At 42.5% G+C, this 20,626-nt stretch overlaps 1 protein-coding gene and 1 long non-coding RNA gene across 10 annotated transcripts in view; both read right to left on the minus strand.

The window, feature by feature from the left end:
* Nucleotides 1-533: 533 nt before the first annotated feature.
* TBXT (T-box transcription factor T) lies at nucleotides 534-7,665 on the minus strand. Of its 2 annotated transcripts, none has more exons than XM_088161418.1 (8): nucleotides 7,456-7,665; nucleotides 7,057-7,321; nucleotides 6,437-6,571; nucleotides 5,627-5,688; nucleotides 5,473-5,534; nucleotides 4,382-4,558; nucleotides 3,033-3,162; nucleotides 534-1,743 (listed from the first exon to the last, which is right to left on the minus strand). In XM_088161418.1, exons 1-8 carry the CDS (start codon nucleotides 7,659-7,661, stop codon nucleotides 1,476-1,478), a joined length of 1,305 nt encoding a protein of 434 aa, XP_088017544.1. In that variant the 5' UTR covers nucleotides 7,662-7,665; the 3' UTR covers nucleotides 534-1,475. The 2 variants fall into 2 exon arrangements, with proteins under 2 accessions (XP_088017544.1, XP_014730000.2); XM_014874514.2 differs by having other exon boundaries at nucleotides 3,033-3,165.
* A 992-nt stretch (nucleotides 7,666-8,657) lies between these two features.
* The window catches only part of LOC148224301 (uncharacterized), a 75,020-nt gene continuing 63,051 nt past the window's right edge, over nucleotides 8,658-20,626 (minus strand). For 3 of the 8 annotated variants that reach the window (XR_015802313.1, XR_015802316.1, XR_015802315.1), the window contains 3 exons: nucleotides 9,894-20,484; nucleotides 9,230-9,301; nucleotides 8,658-8,833 (listed from right to left, as the gene is read on the minus strand). This is a non-coding gene — a long non-coding RNA (uncharacterized LOC148224301). Of the gene's footprint in view, nucleotides 9,302-9,893; nucleotides 20,485-20,626 lie in introns of those variants that run through there. The other 5 variants (XR_015802314.1, XR_015802309.1, XR_015802312.1 and 2 more) reach the window with 4 other exon arrangements.

The following is a 20,626-nucleotide window of genomic DNA, read 5'->3' on the forward strand; positions in this document are numbered from 1 at the left end:
AGACCAAAATGGTGGCAAATATTTGCTTTTTCATCTTAAAGCTGCCACTGCAGCACACAAGCACACATCAATGAGTTATTTAAGGAATTCCCTGATACAGAATTTTGCTTTGCTATATTAGGCACTTCATTATACAAGTTATTTAGTATGGCTTATGCAAAAGAACTCACTTTCCTCAGGATATGTGTTTGCCAGATTGAGTGGGAAAAAGAGACACAGATAAGGGCACACTTTCAGCCAACGTTCTGGGTTAGCCTGCATTAGGAATTTGGATCACATTACTTCGTATCAGTAGCGAAGGAAATATTTTATCAAGACCTGTTCCTTCCAGCAAGTCAAGCACTCAGTGTGTTTTAAATCTTAGTATATCTGCACTTTGGTGCAAAATCCTTGGTATCTACAGATTTCCCTCTTCCAGTAAGTGAACTACTTACATCCATGCTGTTCCATGTGCCATGGGGTGACATTTCCCACATATGATTGTCTTAAAAGAGTACGCTGTAGGTTGAGGGATTATTTACATATCTTAGTAGTAGAAGATAAAGTTGTAACTTACGAAATAATAAATACAAATCGGAGTACAAGATTGAAATAAAATAAATTAGTATGATTCCCTAAGGTGTTGAATTCCTTCTCTTAAGGCCTGAGTCAAAGATTCAAAGAAACAAAAAAAAACCTGACAAGTGATGTATTTTAAATGGTTCAAAAAAGGTTTTGTATAGGGCTTCTAATTAGACACTGTCTGTTTGAAAATGAGATGTGTAGCTAAGATGGTGGGTATTTGAAACATACATGATCAAACAGCAAAACTCACCTCTAAAAGGATTCTTTTGGGTAAAACCTTTTAGACCAAACATTAATACTGTTTTTATTGGGAAGAACATAGTTCTCAAAGATTGTCTCAACGTTAATTCAGCAGCAAGGAAATAAGCATATAGTTAAGAACACAACGTATTTGTGAAGCAAATACGTGTTAGTGCACATGATTTTCCAAAAACTTCACTCCTCAGCTACATTTGTGCATATTTCAGAATGCTTCTAACTAGTTGGTTAATAAAAATCTTCTCATGACTATAGCTAAGTTTGCCATTTAAAAAAATTAACTGAAAAACAGTTAGGAGTAACTTACTCAAGAACGATGCCAAATTTCAGGTCCAAATATATCAGAACACCAAGAAATTTGGAATCCAAGTAAAAAATTTTAAAACTTAGGTCTATCAACCTCTAAAAAAGAAAAAAAATATTAAAAGCAGTGAATCTGCTCTCAGAATTGCACACTCACCAGGTTTGTAAACTCTACATGAAGTCAGTGATGCACTGTTCACTATAAGAGGTATAATGTGGATGCTCTATGCAGAGCAGTGCAGATGCTTTTTGGTTGCAGTTTCCTTCACGTCTCCTCTTTCTCCTCCTTGAGGATCAAGCATCTAAAGTAATTCAGTAGCTAAAAGTGTCTCAGAGGGAGAGGCCTGTGTTTACATGGAAGGGGAGGTGACAGGTGTCCATGTGGATGCCAGCCTGGCATGTGCAGAGGTGTCATACTGGCTCTCGGGCAGCTCGGCGGGCGCGGTGCCATCGTACAGGGGGGAGGCAGAGGAGGCTGCCGGCACGGGGTGGGGCAGAGCAGAGTAGTGTCCTGGAGAGCCACGCAGGAACTGGGAGCTCAGCCCGTTGGACATCCCGCTCGGCTGGGACACCGGCGTGATGGTGCTGTTACTCACAGACCACAGGTTGGGGTACTGACTGAAGAGGGAAAGCCAGAGATAAAACCAGTTATTAGTGACTCCAGTGCCTGCTGGCAGCTCCTCAGCTCACAACACAGCCCCTAGGCCAGGTCTGTCTGCGGAAACAGTGAAATTCTCTAGGCAGTTCCCAGCCACAGCGAGGCAGGATGGACCCCCAAGAAGAACTTGTGCTCATGGCATCCCCACAAATAAATGGAACTCCCCTATTTTTCAAAAGATAGGAGGTTAGATAAAAGGGGTGGCAGAAACACATTCCTTGAGGTTCCACAGTTCCAGCTCTACTGGTTTTACTGAACAACTCAGTGCAGGAATTGAAACTCAGGGAACTTTGCAACTTCCTAAATATGCATCCTGGGGATCAGACAGAGAAAGAAGTGCTAGAAGAACCTCTTTACTCAATTTATCTGTTCAGGACGAAAACTTATGTTCAGTAATACAGTTAACTCATACTGGGTAGTAGTAGGTAGCCTGATTTAACTGTTAAGAATCCATGTGCATGGTTCAAATCCAAAAACACTTTCCACAAACAGAATGGTAGGTCTGAATCTGCAGAGAAATATGTCTGAATCTTGTTTCTCTGCAGTTAATAGCAAATATTTTACCACCTTTTCTGCATCTTTTTTCAATTTTCAAGTTTAGCTCTAAGGGACTAACTGCAAGCTAAATTTTTGCAAAAGGACCCAAAAGTTTAATTAAGGTAAATACAAAGAGGAGAAAAGATTCATTTTTTATGATCACAAAATATCAAAGACTTTCACCACATGTACAATCCCATGCTATGCTAGTTAGCATAGCTTGGCAATGCTTAAGTAAAGAATTACTGCCCCAACCGTGTGCTCCTTCTCCATACTACAGTTCACTGCTCCATCATTTGTAGCAGAACAAAGGTTTATGGAGATGGCTGGGAAAGCTGTGACCAGTCAAAATGGAAGGGATAAATAAAATAAACTTTTTAAACACCATTATGCATAAGAGAGATGAAATTTGAGAGCATTCTTAAATTCAATCTATGTTTGTTTAAACAATTTGCAATCCTTAATCCATCGAATATTGCTGTCACAAGTATCTACATTTCCAAAACCAAAACATAAAAAATAAAATTCTATTTCTTCAATCTGTTTTCTGTATGGACAGTCCTTCTCAGTGCTCCAAAAGTGCTAATGGGTCATACCAATGGCCAAAATGCCTTCTAATATGCTGGTGACTCTTTACCTCCTTTTTCAGCCTTTTCTTCCCAGAAAGTACCAATACAGGAATTTGAGGGCTGCTGAGGGATGGAACTCCTACCTGGAGCTGGTAGCTGTGCCAGTGCTGTGACCCATGGGCAGCATGGCTGTGTGTGTAGTAACTCCCAGAGAAGACCAGTTGTCATGGGACTGCAGCATGGACAGGCAGGCAGAGGAGTTGTCAGCATAGGCTGCTGAGAAAACAAGTAATCACTTACAAACACTAGAATTAGGCCAAACAGCAATCTTGTATCTAAATGCAATGCAGAGGTTTAAACCACCCTTCCCCACTACTGCCTTGGGAATGAAAATAAAATTATACACACAGAAAAAACCAAAGCCAGTAACCAGCTACATCAAGCTCACACCTTTATCGGCATTGCCCCGATGTGTTGTTTTGCTTCACTCATAACTGCAAAACCTTATTTCTGTGAAGGGCCTGTGGCCAAAAGGCTGTCTGCAAGCCAGCTGCTAATTCAGCACGTGCTATTTTAATCAGCCAGTGGGAAAAGGAGTCACCTGGAGACCTTCCATCTCCATCACCTACACTGGCAGTAACAGTCTGGCAAAGCTGGATAACGAGCCTATCACTGGATCATACATCCCAGTTTTGAGCTGAGCATGCCACCTTGAAATCTGCCTTAGGCACCATCAGGAGTGACTGGACTGTGGATCAGACTACTTGGCTTGTGACCCAGACTGGCTGGCTCACAGAGCAGGGGCACTAGGAAGCTATAAAGGGAACCCCATACAGACACCCATACTGAGAAAGAAGCTGCTGTGGTATCTAGCTAAGGGAAAGAGGTTTTTTGCTGAGGACCAGGGAATAAGAAAGAAAACCATAGAGGTTTTGTTCTTTTATTCTTTTTTAAGACTTGCACAAAATTTCCAAGATGCAAGAGAAGTTCACAGAGAGCTAGTTTTCCACTTCAAAATGGACTACAAAGCTACATACAAGATAGGTCAGGCTGCATCTAGAAGCCCATGTATTACTTCACAATTCAAAATAATAATTTTTTTTTAAATGGAAACCTTCAATATCTATACAGCCTGAAAGCTGAAACTGTTAACCATTCTTCTTTGCCAGAAGAAAAGAAATTTTAAAAAACCAATGAAACAAACAAAAAACCTCCACTGCTAAAAATGCCCTCTTCACCCTTAAGTACCTAGTGCACGAGGTACTAAGTCTTAAGAGATTTGGCTACTTCTGAGCACATCTTTTTTAAAAGCTCTGCAGTTTACTCAGCTCTTTATTATTGCTACCCATCCAGCGGTGGGACTTTCACAGACAGACACTGACTACATCCATAGTTAACAGAAACTAAAAATCAGACCCTCAGTTTTAAAGACACTGGGAACACGTACTCGGCTCAGCCCTCCCTTTTCACAGAGCTGCAGGCTCAGACTCACTTGGGGAGTTGTTCCTGTGCGTGTAGGGGCTGGTGTAGGGCGCGGGCCGGTGGCTCCTCAGCGATGAGTACCTCTCACAGCTGTGGGCAGGGGACAGCGACAGCGGGGCTCCAAACTGGCCGTGAGGATTGGCAGGTGGGCACAGAGCCCCACTCCCAGGAATAAGCCAGCTACCTACTGTGGGGGAGCGAGAGGTCTGTAAGAGGGGTGCGTGGTGCAGCCGTGCAGAGAATCACAAATAACTGAACAGCGAGGAAATGCACGCTCACGAAAGGAAACTGAGTTTTGACGTAGCTGAAAAATCTGGATCTTTACAACTTTGGTAAATGGTCTTATGAAGGAAAATTAGAAAGCAGCTTAGAAAAAGTCTTGTGTCAAGCTAACTTGTTTTTAAATTACCATTTAATCACAACCACAGTGAGGAAACATGGAAATTGTTAAACTCTCCCATACGTAGGTAGTATGTGTTCAGTAATTGTTACCATAGTATTCAGTTTTAAATTGTTCTTTAGGGGTCTCAATCTATAGCTAAGCTCTGAAGTTGCTCAGACTGCTAAGAACTCTTAAAAATTAAGTTTTTTCCCTGAAACAAATTAATTCCTACTGCAAACCAACTCACCCATCATTTTTAGGTTGCATTTTGTTGTCAATCATCTGTTAAAACAGTAATCATTAAAATGCTCACGCTTTTCAATCATCTGAAAGAACATTTTCAGCAAATGCCCATATCTTAGAGTACTTAAAACATGAATATTGTCTCAATAAATTTTATGAAATAAACTTTTGTCTCCATGTCTATGTGAACATTGCTGTCCTTGTATAAAAAGGCAGAAATCTTTTTGGACATAAAGGGAACTCTGCAGGATTCTATTAAAAGATTTTGAACGCAATAAATCCTAACCACAGAGATTACAGTGTTTACACAATCGTAAACATGCATGAACCACAACCACAGAGATTGCTAACATTCCTCTCTCTATGAACTAACAAGCTAGCCATCAAGCACTGGTCTTGAAGTTTGCTTAACTTAGCAGAGAGTAGATGGAAAAAATCAAAGTTATGCTCACGATGCACAATGAAAGGAAACATACACTGTGAATATCCAGACTGTTGGTTGTCTCCCACTTCCTCCATCATGTCTTTGTGATCACTTCTATAAAAGAAACCATGTTGTATTAGTTAAGAATATGCCTTCACAAACTTATCTTAAAAATCCCATTTTAGAATTAAGTTAAAAGCTCTCACCTTTCTTTTGCATCAAGAAATGCCTTTGCAAACGGATTGTATTTAATTTTTAAAGCTGTGATCTAAAAACAACAACAAATATCTTTATTCACATGTATCACCATTCATTATGACATTGGTATTAGGATTTGAATTGAGACTATCCACTGAAGTTGGTAAAATCACAGATCTTTGAAGAAATAAAAGTAAGCCCATAATAGCAACTGATGGGCACGAATTAAACAGCTCCTTAAGGTCTGACATATTATCAAAGCACTAGGAGTTAGTCTCTCTACCAAATTTTAAAAGACTGAATTGCCTGAGTTCATTGATCATCCAAGGAAACACCTAAGAAAGGTAGTAAACTAAGTAGTTATAAAAATCTTCACATTTCAAGCCAGAGCAGACTGGACATCAAAGAAATCTCAGAAAACTTGATAACTGCAACTTCATTCAACACAGATATGCATTTGGGCTAAAAGAAAAAGGGTTGCTCCAAAAATGGCACTTTCAATCATTGCATTTGTAAAAAATACAACTGTATTTTTTACCATAGTTGTTTGCCCCTCAGCGTCTTTTAAAAATTACTCCCTCCTATAAGGAATCTGCAGTACATATTGAGACGAAGAGTGGTCAGAACTTTGCTCTATAATTCATTCATTCATAGGGCTTTTACATACATTAATTTCATCTTTTATATTGAGCTTCAAACAAAAGCATAGGAAGCACTACAACATGCGAAAGGAGATCCATTATTTTGCTCTGTAACATGCACACTTTGCTACTTGAAACATCCCGGTAGTGGCATCCTCTCTTCCCCGCTGTGCATACCTCCTCGTTCTGGTAGGCTGTCACAGCTATAAACTGGGTTTCTGGGAAGGAATGGCTGGTGATCATCCGCTGCGGGCCACCCACCCGCACTATGTGAATCCGTGGCTCGTACTTGTGCAGGGAGTTCAGCATGATCTGTGAACAAATACAGCAGGTGAGCAGCGACAGAGCAGTGACAGAAGCTGCCAGGCACGAAGGGCACTCAGGTTTAAGTATTCATCTTTCCATCAGAGGTGGAAAAGGCAGTAAGTACGAATAAAGCCTAAAGCTGAAGCTGTGAGACAAAGAAAGGCACTGAGGACAGACACCATAACTTTCTGCACAGTTATCCTGTTACTTGACAAGGCACGCGGAGTCCCAAATGCATCAATGATAACTCAGCCAGAAAGATCCATCTACCACACCACTGACATCAGCAGATATCCAGACCAGAAAGAGATTTTCAAAAAAGACAAAGTGATGACACATCAAGGCACCCATCCTCTGCGGAAAGAATAGCTCTCCCGAATGAATGAACTGGGGGCGGCAGGGCGACCCATCCCAGCACGCTCGGTAAGGGAAGTATGAAAATGAGCAGTAAGGAGAGAGCGCGCCCGACAGGTCCCGGTGCCGGTATTTACCTGCCCGCCGCCGTTGAGCTTGTTGGTGAGTTTGACTTTGCTGAAGGAGACGGGCGCCTTCATCCAGTGCGCGCCGAAGTTGGGCGAGTCGGGGTGGATGTAGACGCAGCTGGGCGCCTGCGGCTCCGGCTTCCCGCCCGGCACCCACTCCCCGTTCACGTACTTCCAGCGGTGCCCGTCGGCCGCCACGAAGTCCAGCAGGAAGGAGTACATGGCGTTGGGGTCCAGCCCCGACACGCTCACCTTCAGCACCGGGAACATCCTCCTGCGGGGCGACACGGAGGCGCGAGGCACGGCGGCGGGCAGCCGCGACCCCCGGGCCGGCCGCCGGGACCCCCGAACCCCCGCGGGCGGAACCGGGCTCGGGAGGCGGCGGGGGTCGGCGGGGCCCCTCCCTACCTGCCGTTCTTGGTGACGATCATCTCGTTGGTGAGCTCCTTGAAGCGCAGCCACAGGTCGCTGTCCTCCAGCGCCACGCGCAGCTCCCGCTCCGTGGGGTCCCCCTTCTCGCTGCCCGCCTGCAGCTCGCTCTCCACGGCGCTCAGCAGGTGATCCACGCGGTACTGAGGGGGCTTGCCCGCGCCCTCCGCGCCGGGGGAGCTCATCCTGGCCCCGCGGGGCAGCTCCCTGGCACTGGCACGGACACGGCACTGCACGGACACGGCGCCTGGCCCGGCCGCCTCCGCGCGCCCTGAGCGGCCGGGCCGCTGTTATAGCCCGCCATAAACGGGCCGCGGTGACATCACCGCCGCGGCGGGGGGGCCCCGCTGATTGGCGGGCGGCGCCTTTGATGGGCGCGCGCGGCGCTGCCCATTGGCCGCCCGCGGCCATATCAGAACGGTGCCCGCGGGAGCCTGTGATGTTAATTGCAGCCCGCGGGATTAAACGCGGCTATTTTATGTAAATCTGCCCCCAAATGTTTGCACCTCTATCAAAGCCGCCGGGGCCGGGGCTCCGGCAGCCGCGGAGGAAATGGCCCATCTCGGCAACAGCCTCACAACCGGCCAGCGCGGCACCCTCCCGCCTCCCGGCGCAGCGAGACCCCCGGTCCGCTTCCAGGCGGGGAGATCTGGACGGGAGGCGCTCCCGCCGCGGATTCATCTTTTGGGGAAAAAACGGGAAGTCCTCTTCTCCAGGTGGCCGCGAGCTGACAGCAGCACCTCGCCCCGCACGCCCCTGCCCCCTTGTCAGAAACTTCTGCTGCAGGGAAGGGAGCAGCTGGCAGCCACAAACCTTGCGGGAAAAAACAGCCAAAGAGCTGGAACCGCACTGTCCAGCGGCTGGCCACAGACCTGGCACTGTGCACGGGCACTCCCCGCTTTTAGCGAGCCCATGAGCCCGCCCGTGAGAAAAGTGGCCGAGTTTGCCCCGTAGCACCAGCACGGGCAGTGCCTTCCCAGCCGGGATGCTCGACTGGTTTGGAGCCGTCCCACCTAAATAACTTTTTTTAAAAATCTGAAAATTAGATCGATAGCCATCCCACCTAAACAAAAACATACTTCTGAAAAACAGATCGATAGTTAAAGGCTTTGCTTGGTGTGGGAAGGAGAAATCCCTCCCGAGTTCCTGCGGGCTAGCGGGGAGGAATTCATGGGTGAAACTTTGCAACGCAGTGAATTTATTTTAAAGTTATTCGACACAAAAACAAGGGCCGGGACGAGGGAAAAGAGGGATGCTCTGAAGCACTCCCGCCGGCCGGTGTTGTAATAGTTTGCATTCTCCGGAGCTGCGACGGTCTGTGGTGTGAGGGAAGTTTATTACCTTTCCGTGAGAATCCCTGGATAGAGGGCGAGGGGGAGAGAGGTGACAATGAGCAGGAAATAGTTCAATGGGGTCTCTTTAAACAATAACAAGTTCTTTAAACGGGAGCAAAGGAGAGGGGAAAAGAAGCGGAGCGGTGTAAAAATCAGAGTTGTTTTCAAAACAAGCATCTCCTCTTCCCCAAACACCGCACACCATCGCTGTCGGGATTTTTCAAATTTTAGGAGAAAGTGCCCGGGATACACTGTCAAGCTGCCTGGCAGCAGAAGGAGCTGGTAGTCAGGGCTGCCAGGGGAAGGCACACTGAAGGTCCCTTCTGCGGGATGCAGACGGCGATTTTGGTTTAGTAGCTGCGGCTTAGGGCTGTAGTTTCATTACACAGCACCATCAGGCTCATGCATCATTCACTTACTCAGCTCCTCAGAGCTTGCTTTCTCCCTTCGATCTGGCAAGCCAAACTCCTCGAGCCATCTCTCTTGAACCACTGTGCAGAAACAGGCGGGAAAAAAAAGTTATTCCTTCAGATTAATTCTTGTCTTAAAGTTTCTTAAAGCTCTTTCTGCCTGAGCACCTACTGCCTGCTTTTTGTCCACTTCAGAAGGGGAAAGCAGCATTTGCAGATAAATTAGGGGCAAAGTTTACTAAGTTGATACGTGGTCACCGCTAGCCATAGTTGGAGATGATCTTTTCGCTATCAGGTGTTTATTTCACTGAAGGCGCCCGCTCTCAGCAAGCACCCACGACCTAACAAAGCCCACGGACGCTCAAACCCAGCAGGAGCACGGGACGCTGGCCCTCGGGTGCGCTGGCAGCCCCATCTTCGGGTCTGTGCTTTGAAGGAGACATTCCCAACATCTCAATCCTGCAAAAGCCGAGTAACAGGAGAGGCTAACCCCGAAGAAGGACTCGCACGGACAGCTCCCCGCTCCGTGCAGGTGACAGGGACAGAGGGGACTTTTGGCCCCTTGCAGAAGTCCCGTCACTTTTAGGGTGCCGTGCGCGGGGAAGGGGGGAAGGGGAAAGGGGACGAGAGCAGTGGGGGTGGTGGGGGTGGTGTTGGTGGGTCCTTGTCTTGCCTCAGCTTTTCCTCAGCTCGACGCCACCTGACAATGAACGTGTTTAAGAGCCGAAAGCAGGAACAGCCGGAATTGAAAGCGGCGGAGCGGTTTCGGTGGAATATGAACTGTTCTGAAAATATATAAATCAATATAATTAGAGACGATCTAAATTTTTATTCCTGTGATCTGAGCTTTTAAAACACCATTTAATCCTTTCAAATGGATGCTTCAAGAAAGGACCAATCCCTCTGTAGATACATGCACTCAAGGAATGAGAAGCCCTTCGGCAGCAGACTCCTATATGGTTAATATTTTTTGCATTGATCACTCTCTTTAGTCAAAGAGAGGAAAGCTGAAGTTGAGCTTGATTTGATATATCTCACATTTTACTTAATACTTAGCAAAAGAGTGAGCTGCTCGTCCAAGACAAATAATGTATGTTCTCAAATTTAGCTCGTAAAAAAAAAAAAAAGTATTTCCAGCTTTAAATTTTGAAATCACCATTAAAAAGAAAAAAAGTTTCCGGGAGTTTATGTATAATTTTTGGAATGCCATAAAATAAAAATAAAAACAACCTAACAACCGCTCCAAAACAACCAACAAACCCAAACCGTGAAGTTTTCCCTCAGGTTGGATTCCTGTCGTCTTCATTTTATTTCCTTTCCCCTCTTTCTGATCTTAATTGCACTTTGGTTCTCAGGAGAGAGGACTCCCCACTTCCACAGTCTTTTCAGCGGGAGCTGCAGTGCATGACAGTTTACAGCCAAAAAACTTCCTCCAGCCGAACAGCTATAAAGATTCCCGATTTATAGCAATACTTTCCCTCTTGCATGGGAAGATTAGTAGCTTCCAGCTGTCACTTCGTGTTCAGAAGGCCTGTCCGTCATTCCCTCCCTCATTCCCCGGGACATCGCAAATCCCCAGACACCTTCCCAGCGGGAACCAGCCCGTCCCTGCGGTCCCAGGGTACCAGCTGCCCCTCCGCAGCTTTAACCGCCTGAGGATGCCAGTGTGTTTAAGTATTGGAGGTATTTGTTTCAATATCCTGCAGCCTGCAGTTCTGGGGGGGACCTACTTGTTTAACACCACCTTTGGTACCAGATCCGTGTCCCTGCTGCACCCGGGCTGGGCCAGCACCCGCTGAGCCCGGGGGTGAAGCCCACCTTCCAAAGGTCAAAACTTGCCGCTTCTAATTCGCTGAAGAGCCAACACCTGCTTTCCCTCCACCTAGGGTTTTTAACCCTTTCCCCCCTTAAGAATAATGAACACATTTATCATTGTATATCTGTAATTGAGATGTGCATTTCTGTTTGTCAGTGGCTTTTTCCTGCACACTGAGGAGGAATGTCCTACTGATACTACTGTCGAGGCATTGATGTCCCTGTAAATGCCATTTTCCTAGAAAGGCTCTGGATCTTGTTTAATCTGGCATATAATTTTCCTTATATAAAGATTTACACAAAGCCTAAAGATTGTGTTGGAAGAGCTCTTTATAAGAGCTCACCACTTTGTAACCCCAGCATGCAAACATATACTTACAAAGGACATGATAGCCTTTGAAAACGTGTATCTGTTTTGTCCATTTTAATGTGGGTATTTAGACTCTGGGATAAGTACGTTCCAGGATCTCCACTTTTAGTATTTAATAGGACTGATTTTCTCCACATGTTTTGATGTAAACACTTTTTGGAGAAACATTTTCTTTTTCAAGTAGTCTGGGCAGAGCACAGCATGTTGGTTTTGGTATGTTTTGCTTTCCCCCTTTAGCATTTGGGAGGCCAAGGCAAAGGCAGAGTGCCATCCTGCATTTTTGGAAGGTGGCAAAACTCCCGTTGATTTAGTCAGATCTTTGCTTGAGTACTGCTAAGTGCCCTCTCCAGCTCAAATGCTCAGATCCTTAGGTTTCCCTCATGAAAGTCAAAGATCAAACTTCCAGTGACTTCAGTGCCTGCTGCACTAGACAGCACCAACTGGGGAAAGGCAACAAAATAAATTAAAGCTCCCATGAAAGTCCTTAAGAGAATGTCTGGCACAAAGATAGATGAAATCAGCAAACGTGGGAGCAGAATATCTTGACCTAGAATACCTTTTTCAATATCTTAGCGATATTGTTTCGATGACAAGAGCTGTTTAAACCAAGTTTTCATGAGTGAACAAGTGAGAACAAGGAGATGACACAAACAAGAGCCACTCACCACTCTTAACAGACCATTTCATTTAAACCTGCAAAGAGGGACAGGCACAACAGGGACTACAGGGGATGCAGAGTGAAGTAGTAGAATAATAGATACTGTTTATTTACTGTATTATCCTGGACCAAAGGGTAAATTTTTAAAACTCCAATCAAGCGAAAACTAAAACAACAAAACAAACAAACAAAAACAAAACCAACCAACAAAACAAATAAGCAAAAACAAAATTAAAAAAAGTGCCACCCAACCCCACACTGAAGACATACTCTGCTTCAAACAGAAACCATAGAAATCTGAGGACAGAAAGTACTAGTGTTGTCATAAATGTCCCAGCAGCAGTCCTCTTGGGAGACAGACCCTACCATAAACAACACCTTTTCTTATACTTCAATCCATATAGTTCCCAAAGGGCACTAATGTAAACTCTACTTGCTGAGATGTGCTGGAGGAGGTTAAAAAGCTTGTGCTCAGGTATTAAGTACAAAAGTCCTCAGATTTGCTGACACTAATGACCAAATGACTTTTACTGGAAATATTCATCTTTTCCCTAAGCATATGCCTGTCTTTATAAAAGTATGCAGTGCTGAGAATCAAACTTTCTTTCACAATTATTTTAATATCAATAAAAGATTTGAGGAATTTGGAAATCTATCATTTTTCCTCTACTTTGAACATTTCATGAAGATTACTGCAAGGCTTCAGACAAACTGGGTACTTCACGGCTAGACAATGTTAACACCTCCACATAGAGAGATATAAGTCCTGATTTGTAATTGCAGAATTTTAAAAACCAAATCAATCTCTTTTCCGTTTTGTGAGGGTTTTTTCTCCTCCTTTACTGTTAAGTGTTTTTCTTCCTTCTCCTCACTTGTCCACAGGAAAGACAAATGCACAGCGTTAATGAGCATTATTTTATGTTTTATAAGTAAGGATAACATTCTTAGTATTCATCTGTCAATTTGTGTCTAAATCTAGATTATCTCATGCTTTGGAATTAGTAATTGCCTTGAATGTGGCCTTGAAGCTTACAGCCCTTCCTGAACTCTTTATTACCAAGATTATTTCCTGATTTCTTGCTCTAGGTAACTCTCCTATCCATAAAAAATAAAAGGATTTGGAGAGCTTCAGCAATGAGGGGTTACTGAAAACAAATTCTCTGCCTCTCATCAGCAAGGAAGCTCTCAGATAGAAAACTATTTTCTTTATCTCATTTGAGATAACCTCTACTGACTGGCACCACCAGTTTTGTATAATTGATGCTGTTTTCACCATGTTGGTGCAGCAGATTCAGAGGAAAAGACAGAAACTTAACTCAGTCTAGGGATTATTTGAACTCACACATAGCATGCTCTCACATCAACTGAGCCACTTTCTAGGTCCCTCCACTGTACCCTTTCTTACACTGCTCTGAACACAATGAATTTCTTCTAAGCTGTATGTGACGTATGTCTGTTCTCTATACCTAACTCTTCATCTTACCCACACTCACTTCACCAACAAGGTCTTCTCTACATCTGTTTTCATATTATTACTTCCAAGAAAGTGAAATATTCACAAATTGATCAAACCACTACCATATTTCCCCGTAAATCTTTTTCCTGTTTTGTGCACAACATTTATGTTGCTCACCATGCTGGACAGATCTGTTCAGAGGAAAAATACACAGGAGAGGGACCCCACAGAGCAGAAGAACAGGACTGTCACTCCAATGAAAAGTTAAATTAAATGTAAATCTGGACAAGGAATAAATAAGTGAGGCAACATTCATTGGAGAGTGGTAATTGCAGAGAAATCAGGAACTGCTGACACCACAGCTCCTTAAAGAAGCTCCTGTTTTTCTCAGAGAGACAATGGGCAAAACTAGTGCCTGTCACACAGGACTCAGACCTGGAGAGCACCTTCTGGGACCTACAGACATCCTTGTGGTTCTCTGCTTATGGCTCCATGAGGAATGTAGACTGTTTTGCTAGTTTCAGCCTTTTTGCATCAAATGTAGCCATCAAGCTCTGACAAACACAAATGTTTCTTATGGTTTCCTGGTTTGAATTCAGCTAAGGTTAATTGAGCCTTGGCCACTTCTTTTGGCTTTATGCCACCTAACAGGTTTAGGAATGGGGAAATGGTTGTTGTAATGTACTGCACAAGCCTTTTAATGCCAGGAGAGCTGATTCTGGGCTCTACTGACTCACTGTCTCCCTTCAGGCAAGGCTTCAGGATGTCATTTCACTCACTTCAGAGTGAAAATATTATTCAGAAAGTTTCATTGCTAATATCCCAGGCTTGTTTTCCCTAGAACTATTTGTAATGCAAGCAAGCATCCAATAGCCTAATAATACATAATGAAGAGTAATTACATGTCAAAACAAAAATTCACTGCCTTTGATGTCTGGTAATGCAAATTTGGCTTGATTTTCTAATAAGGTTGTATATTTCCTGCTGGATGTTTCTGGAGCACTGGTGTTTTTATTAAACTGCTCATTTTAGGACACTTAGTTCCAGCATGCTGTGGACATTGGTTCCTTTTGTACATTAAAATTGTTTAAAAAACCCAAAACAAACAACACCAAAAAACCCACAAAAAATAAAACCTCCAAACCAGTCCACAGAGTAAAAAGGAAGCATGTAAGCTCTACCTTTTTATCTAGCAATCTGTGCTCTCAGTACCACGTGCAGGTACAACAGAGATGATAAATGAGGAGCAAATGACAAATGTGTGGGGACACCACTGCCTGTGCCATAGGAAGCAGTGCTAGGAATGCCTAGGGGACACTGCAGAAACGTGAGATTCTCCATTCAATCATGGACTTTCCACTTACATCCATGGTAATGTAGTACATGAATAAACTTGCAGACACATTGCAAACACTAATTTGCCTTCTTCAGATTTTTTTTAACAAGCGGAATTAAAACAAATTAAAACCAATCTCAGTCATGTTACATTCTTTTATACTGGTAAAAAACACCACTAATTGAAGCCTTCTCCAATTCTATCCTTAGACAGCTTGTTACTTGCATTTAACACTGGCTTTGCAAAAATTTTTTAAAGAAACCAGAAAGAAGATTTCAATATTGTCCAAGTCAGTAATTTCAGGTGCATTTCATTTCAAGAACCTTGTGGCAGATGCCATGTATCCCCTAGAATTAATTTCCTGTTTCTGTCTGTCCAGATGTCAAGGACAGGGTCAATCTAAGAAAATAACTTCAAGGCACCTTTTTTTTTAGGAAGAAAACACTTCAAGCCTTAACACATTGGCAGCTTTGATAAAAATAGGATTTAATTCAAGACTTTATCCTTGGCAGATGTCCTGTCTCACACATTAAGTTGTCTACACTTGTAGTAAATATATTTCCATTCAAAAAGCAACCACTGTGATGCACTGAAAAGTCTTCACCACATTTTACATCTAGAAACACGAGATTACAGTGTGCAACACTGGCACAATATTAAGTAAATAAGTCAAGTATACATTTCTAATAAAGAAATTTCAAAACTCACAAACTCATTTTATTAATGAACCCTTAATGTTAAAAAAGTTCTTAAGTATGAGCTAGTTTATACAGATTTAACCTCAGAAATATTTCTGTTGAAAGCATAGTAAATTTTTCCATGAGTAATCCACACATGAATAAAACTGAACAAAGTATGAATATGTCCCCAGTTCTTACAATTTTTGTTCTTAGATCAACTACTGGAAGCTGAAGACTCTTGTATTTACAAGGCTGGATAATGACTTGTGACCCTATTTTATTACTGCTTACATGTTTAACTTTTTTTGTATTTGCACACTGAGTAACAGTAAAATAGAAGTGTCACTTGAGAGAGTGTACACATTACAAGTCTTCCTTTCAGAAAATAAAGGATTCGAATTAACTAGTCTCCAAAATTCTTGCTTTGTCCCTGACTTTCCTTTTAAAACTCCTGCTTTGCCACAAGGAGGTTTTGGCAAAACATTTATTTTGGGAACGGGGGAGGAGATAGAAAAGTAGGGGGAGGAACCTAAAAATCTCCACCTTTTGGCCATCTCAAGTCTGCCTGGAAGCTCAATATGATGCAATTAATGAATGGCAATCCTCCACCTTCAGTGCTTCCTTCCCTTGCTCGAGACAGATGTGCTGACAGCATGGCACCTTCTTTAAAGGAGCTCAGTTTTATGGAAGCTGATCTCTCAGCAAGGCACAAGTGGCTACAAGCTTTTGGCTGCCCCATGTATTTTCAAGCAAAATCACCGTGTTTCACGCCAAGTATTCAGAGACAATAACAGAGATGAAAACCCTTTCTATCCAGGGTCCAGCAAATGCCTCTTTTTTCTTTTTCCAGAGTACTTTTGAGTGTCCATACATGTCAACGTTTTCTTTCATTGTTTTGGAAAACACTCTTACAGACAAATGTATCTTGTTTGCAAGCTTTCTTCTCACATGGGGCACACATTTTTCTCTGCTTAGCTTTAACCCCCTTCCTTCTAGGCATATCCTGATATGCAGCCTCAAACCAGTTCTCTCCCTCCATGCTTTTACATCTCACAAGACATAAAATACCACCCTCTCCTCACTTATAGCCAAACTCAAGAAAGAAAAATAACTCAAAATTCAGCCTGAGTGCCTACAATTAAACACCAAATAAGTTACCTGTTAATCAGGGGTGCTAAATACCTACAATTCATACCAAAGTAAAGAACTGCAGAAAACTAGAATAATTCAGCCCCCACAACCTCCATTTCCCACCCTCCCTCAAATACAGAAAGCATATTCCCAGCTTTAGTAACTAAACTTATTGTGATAGGCTCAATGACAAAGGATAAAGCTATTTTAAGCAGAAATTAAGTTATTGGATTGGATTCTCATGCCTAAATTTCATCTCAGAATTTTAATACATTTTTAGCTTAAATATTCCAGTAAAAAAAAACCAAGAAGATAGAAGAAAACAACTAAATACACAAAATCCCAGATTGCCTTCCAAGCATAGCTCCAGGAAGCCTTATGGATATCAACCAGCTGTCATGAGGGACAGAGAAGAGAACTGCTCCTTCCACACTTCATTCTTCAGAGAGCCTTTCTGAACAAACAATCTGAAGGATGCAAACAGGGTAAAATCTTACCCTCAGGTCTTTCTCTCAAAAAATTCATTTTCCTAACATTGTCAATGTTCTGACTCAAAGAAATACCTGAGGAAAATAGTGATCCCTAACATACTTAAAGTGTTTGTGGAGATAAGTTTTGTCTCTCTACATAAAACTCTGGATTAAACTTCAAGCATAATTTAAAACAAGAGCCACAGTTTTTAAAAAAACGACAAAATTTTCTATAAATTATTTCAGAGTTAAGAAAGCAATGTGAAATTGGAACAGAATCATTTGAACAGAAATACTGAACAGTAACTGAACAGTAACAGCAAGGGATAGGGGGATGTTTTCAACTGATAAATTTGAGATGCCTCAATTGAGAAACTTTGACACTTAATCCCAAATACTTCTAATTATTTTCACTTCAGAGCTTTGTTGACTAGGCTTCCAAGTAGAAATCCTGAAGTGGCTGCAAGAGCTCCATCTTCCCTTCTGCTTGTAGCTGAAGAGCTTTGGGCTTAGCACCAGAAAAACTCCTGTCACTGAAAGTCCTCAGCTGAAAAGTGAGAGTCTCCTGCAATAGAACAAACCCATGGCAACCTCAGGAAGGGAAAAGCAATTGCCCACTTCATATCTGTTTTGAAATTACTTTCTTCATTCTACATAAATTAGCAACTCTAGAAGACTTCATAGGAAAAGGAAATTATTCTCACAGGATGCTGGAAACTTTTCATGGAAAACTGGCTGAAGATCTGGTGTAAAAAGGCTGCCAGCAGAAATATTCTCTTCTGGAAAGGGATGCTGGCTTAGCAATATGCTTTAAAATAAATTAATCACACTTAACATTTCTTCTGCCTTTTCCCATCAGCTAGCTATAAAGAGAGAAGCAAAGAAATAGGTAAACCTATTTGAGAATATTTTCACCCTAAAGGAACATGGGAATAGATGGCTTAAGAGTTTTGCCTGAAGAACAGCTATGGTAATTTAATAGTATTTCCCTTGACAAAAGTGTCTAGATTAAAGGCTAAAAGACCATATTTGCAGTTTCTAGTTATTTAAGCATCTCACGGAAGAATGCTAAGATTCAAATATTCAAGGCCTGAAAACAGCAGTGATTGGCAATGAAAGTAGAGATTAATTGGAGAGTCAATGCAACCTATGAGAGTCATAAGAATTACAACAATTCAAAAATCACCCACAAGTATGTGGAGTCTGTTTTATTTGTGGTGCCTAACAGAAGTTGTCAATTTCTATGTATTTTGCTTTGGAACATAATTTGAAACAATGATTTGGGTTTGGCACTTACTGATATATCAGCAATTAACAAGTTGTTAAAAACATCACAATCTTTTGAAGACCATATTGATCCTTGGGGTATTTTCCTGGCCTTTACACTACCTTATTTTCCTTATATTTTAAATTACCTTCAGTTATATGCAGATAATAAAAATAAGCCTTTATTTGACTCTATTTAACTTACCATTGTCAGTCCAATTTTTTTTCCCATTTGAGCAATTGTTCAGACGGAAATCAGCCCAGCAATGACATAAAAGAAAAAAATCCTAACTCCTTCTTTAGGTCTTTTTTGCTTTGAGGTGTTATCTTCAAAGTCCTCAGATCTTTCTCAAACTCTTAATTATGTATTTCTTTTCTTATACCCTAAATCAACTGCTAGACTTGGGGCAAACCTAGGATCCCAGGACCTTGCAGGGGAAACCTGCCCAGCAATTTAATTTCTGTCCTACGTGCAGAAAGGGAGCCCCTTTAGGGGAGCAGCAGAAACCACAGTTCAGGCAGAGTGGTTTTAGTTTGCCCCCATAGTAAAAACTCTTAGGCTGCTATTGCAGCCTAATGGGGCTGCTGGTGTGCATTCACACAGTCCTACTGAAATGCCCTCCTCATTAAATGGGTTATTCAGAAGCCAACCTCTGCACTGACTTCGGTTTCTAAATAACTTTAGATTCAATGTCAGGGTCAAAATATAGCTCCCGAATGGCTTCGGGATGGCAGAGTACCTGGTGATCCCTAGGATGTGTGCAGTAGAGCAAGGAAAGGGGAATCAGTAGATGAAGATCTGGGTATCTAGTCAGGTTTCTTTGCAATGCAAGGTCTCCTTTTACACCAGTGTACTGTAAATTGCCAGGGAATTGCCAGCAAGGATAACAGCATTTTGTCACAGTTGTGATTAAGAGACTGAAGCTTTAGTGCCCCTTTAAATTGCCTCTCCTGTTGTCCTAATTCAAATAGAATTTCATTGTTTCCAATGCATGGGAGGAGGATTCAGGGGGAAACACTAGCAAATTTCACTTCTCTCCCAGAGAGGTATGCAAACAAACAGCAGAAGTGAACTTCTAGAGAAATTATTTTACTGCCTATTAGTGTCTGCCAGTTCTCATAGATCCATCAGGATGCATGAGAATTCCCTTATAAAGTAATTTATGAGCTGTGCTGCAGAGCAGCACTTTGCTCTTTTGATCTTTGATATTAGGGATAACCAATACGTAGGCACCTTCAGCTGCCTTGCAATCTAAGCTGCACTGGCCCAACTGCTGCTTGTTCCATTAACTCAGTTTTAAGTAACACATGATTATCTCAAGCATAGCCTGGAAGCAGGCAGGACTTTTGAAGAACATGATTAGAAATAAAAGGGACTTCATTTTCAATCCTACTTTTCTTTATGTCCTGGATTCAGCCAGGATAGAGGTAATTTTTTAATAGGTAAGGAGAGACACAGCACGTTGTAAACATCTTTTTTTAGCTGCTTAAACTTGTTTTAGCAGTTATGCTCCTAATCAAAATACGGTGGTGGTAATAGTTGTTTTTTATGGTTTTGATTAAAAATTCGGCATATGCCCTTCCAAAGCTGGGAAAACGATAGCAGTGCTTTCTCTTCCTTTTTAAAGAGAATGTAACACTCTTATCCCGACCATCCTCATGGCAGCAGGTTAATACTCTGCACCTGAGGCCTTGCTGTACTCCACTACAGAAAGCTACAGTTCCTTGCTAAACATCTGTAAACAGATTTGAAAATATTATTTCTATGTGTAAGAGCTCTCTGAAAACCTTGTGAAGCAACTTCACCTCACCTTCTTCACTTCCCTTTAAAGGTGCTTCTTTCAATGTTGTTGAACTTGTTGTGAAGAATGTTCTTTGTTTTGTACAGATCATTTACACAGCAATCTCTCATAGTTGCATGCAAGTTGCATACAGTCTTTCCTGGGACTTGTATCTTCTTCTAAAGGAAAATATGGCTGTGTTTAATGATAGCATTTTCTTAAGGCATATGATGGTTGCTTCTTTTCTCTGCTGTCTTCTTGTATGCAGTCAGTGGGGCTTCAAATGTTCCGTGTTTCCTCCCTGGAAAAAAAAAAAAAGAAAAAAAAAGAATTAAAGAGAAAGAGCTGAGCTCCTGCTGCACATCTCCAGAGCCCTGTGGGAACAAAGAGCCAGGAGTGATGGGAGGGAGGACGGAAAACCAGTGGGAAGGGGCAGGAGACAG

Source organism: Sturnus vulgaris, chromosome 3 (genome assembly GCF_052056855.1).
Source record: "Sturnus vulgaris isolate bStuVul1 chromosome 3, bStuVul1.hap1, whole genome shotgun sequence".
NCBI classification, from domain to species: domain Eukaryota; kingdom Metazoa; phylum Chordata; class Aves; order Passeriformes; family Sturnidae; genus Sturnus; species Sturnus vulgaris.

Excerpts from the sequence above, each read along its gene's own strand:
- TBXT (XM_014874514.2), bottom strand. The coding sequence starts at position 7,661 with ATGAGCTCCCCCGGCGCGGAGGGCGCGGGCAAGCCCCCTCAGTACCGC. Across the intron at positions 3,166-4,381 it reads GCACAGGAACAACTCCCCAA|CAGCCTATGCTGACAACTCC; the intron begins GTGAGTCTGAGC and ends TTGTTTTCTCAG. Across the intron at positions 1,744-3,032 it reads GGCACAGCTACCAGCTCCAG|TCAGTACCCCAACCTGTGGT; the intron begins GTAGGAGTTCCA and ends TTCCCTCTTCAG.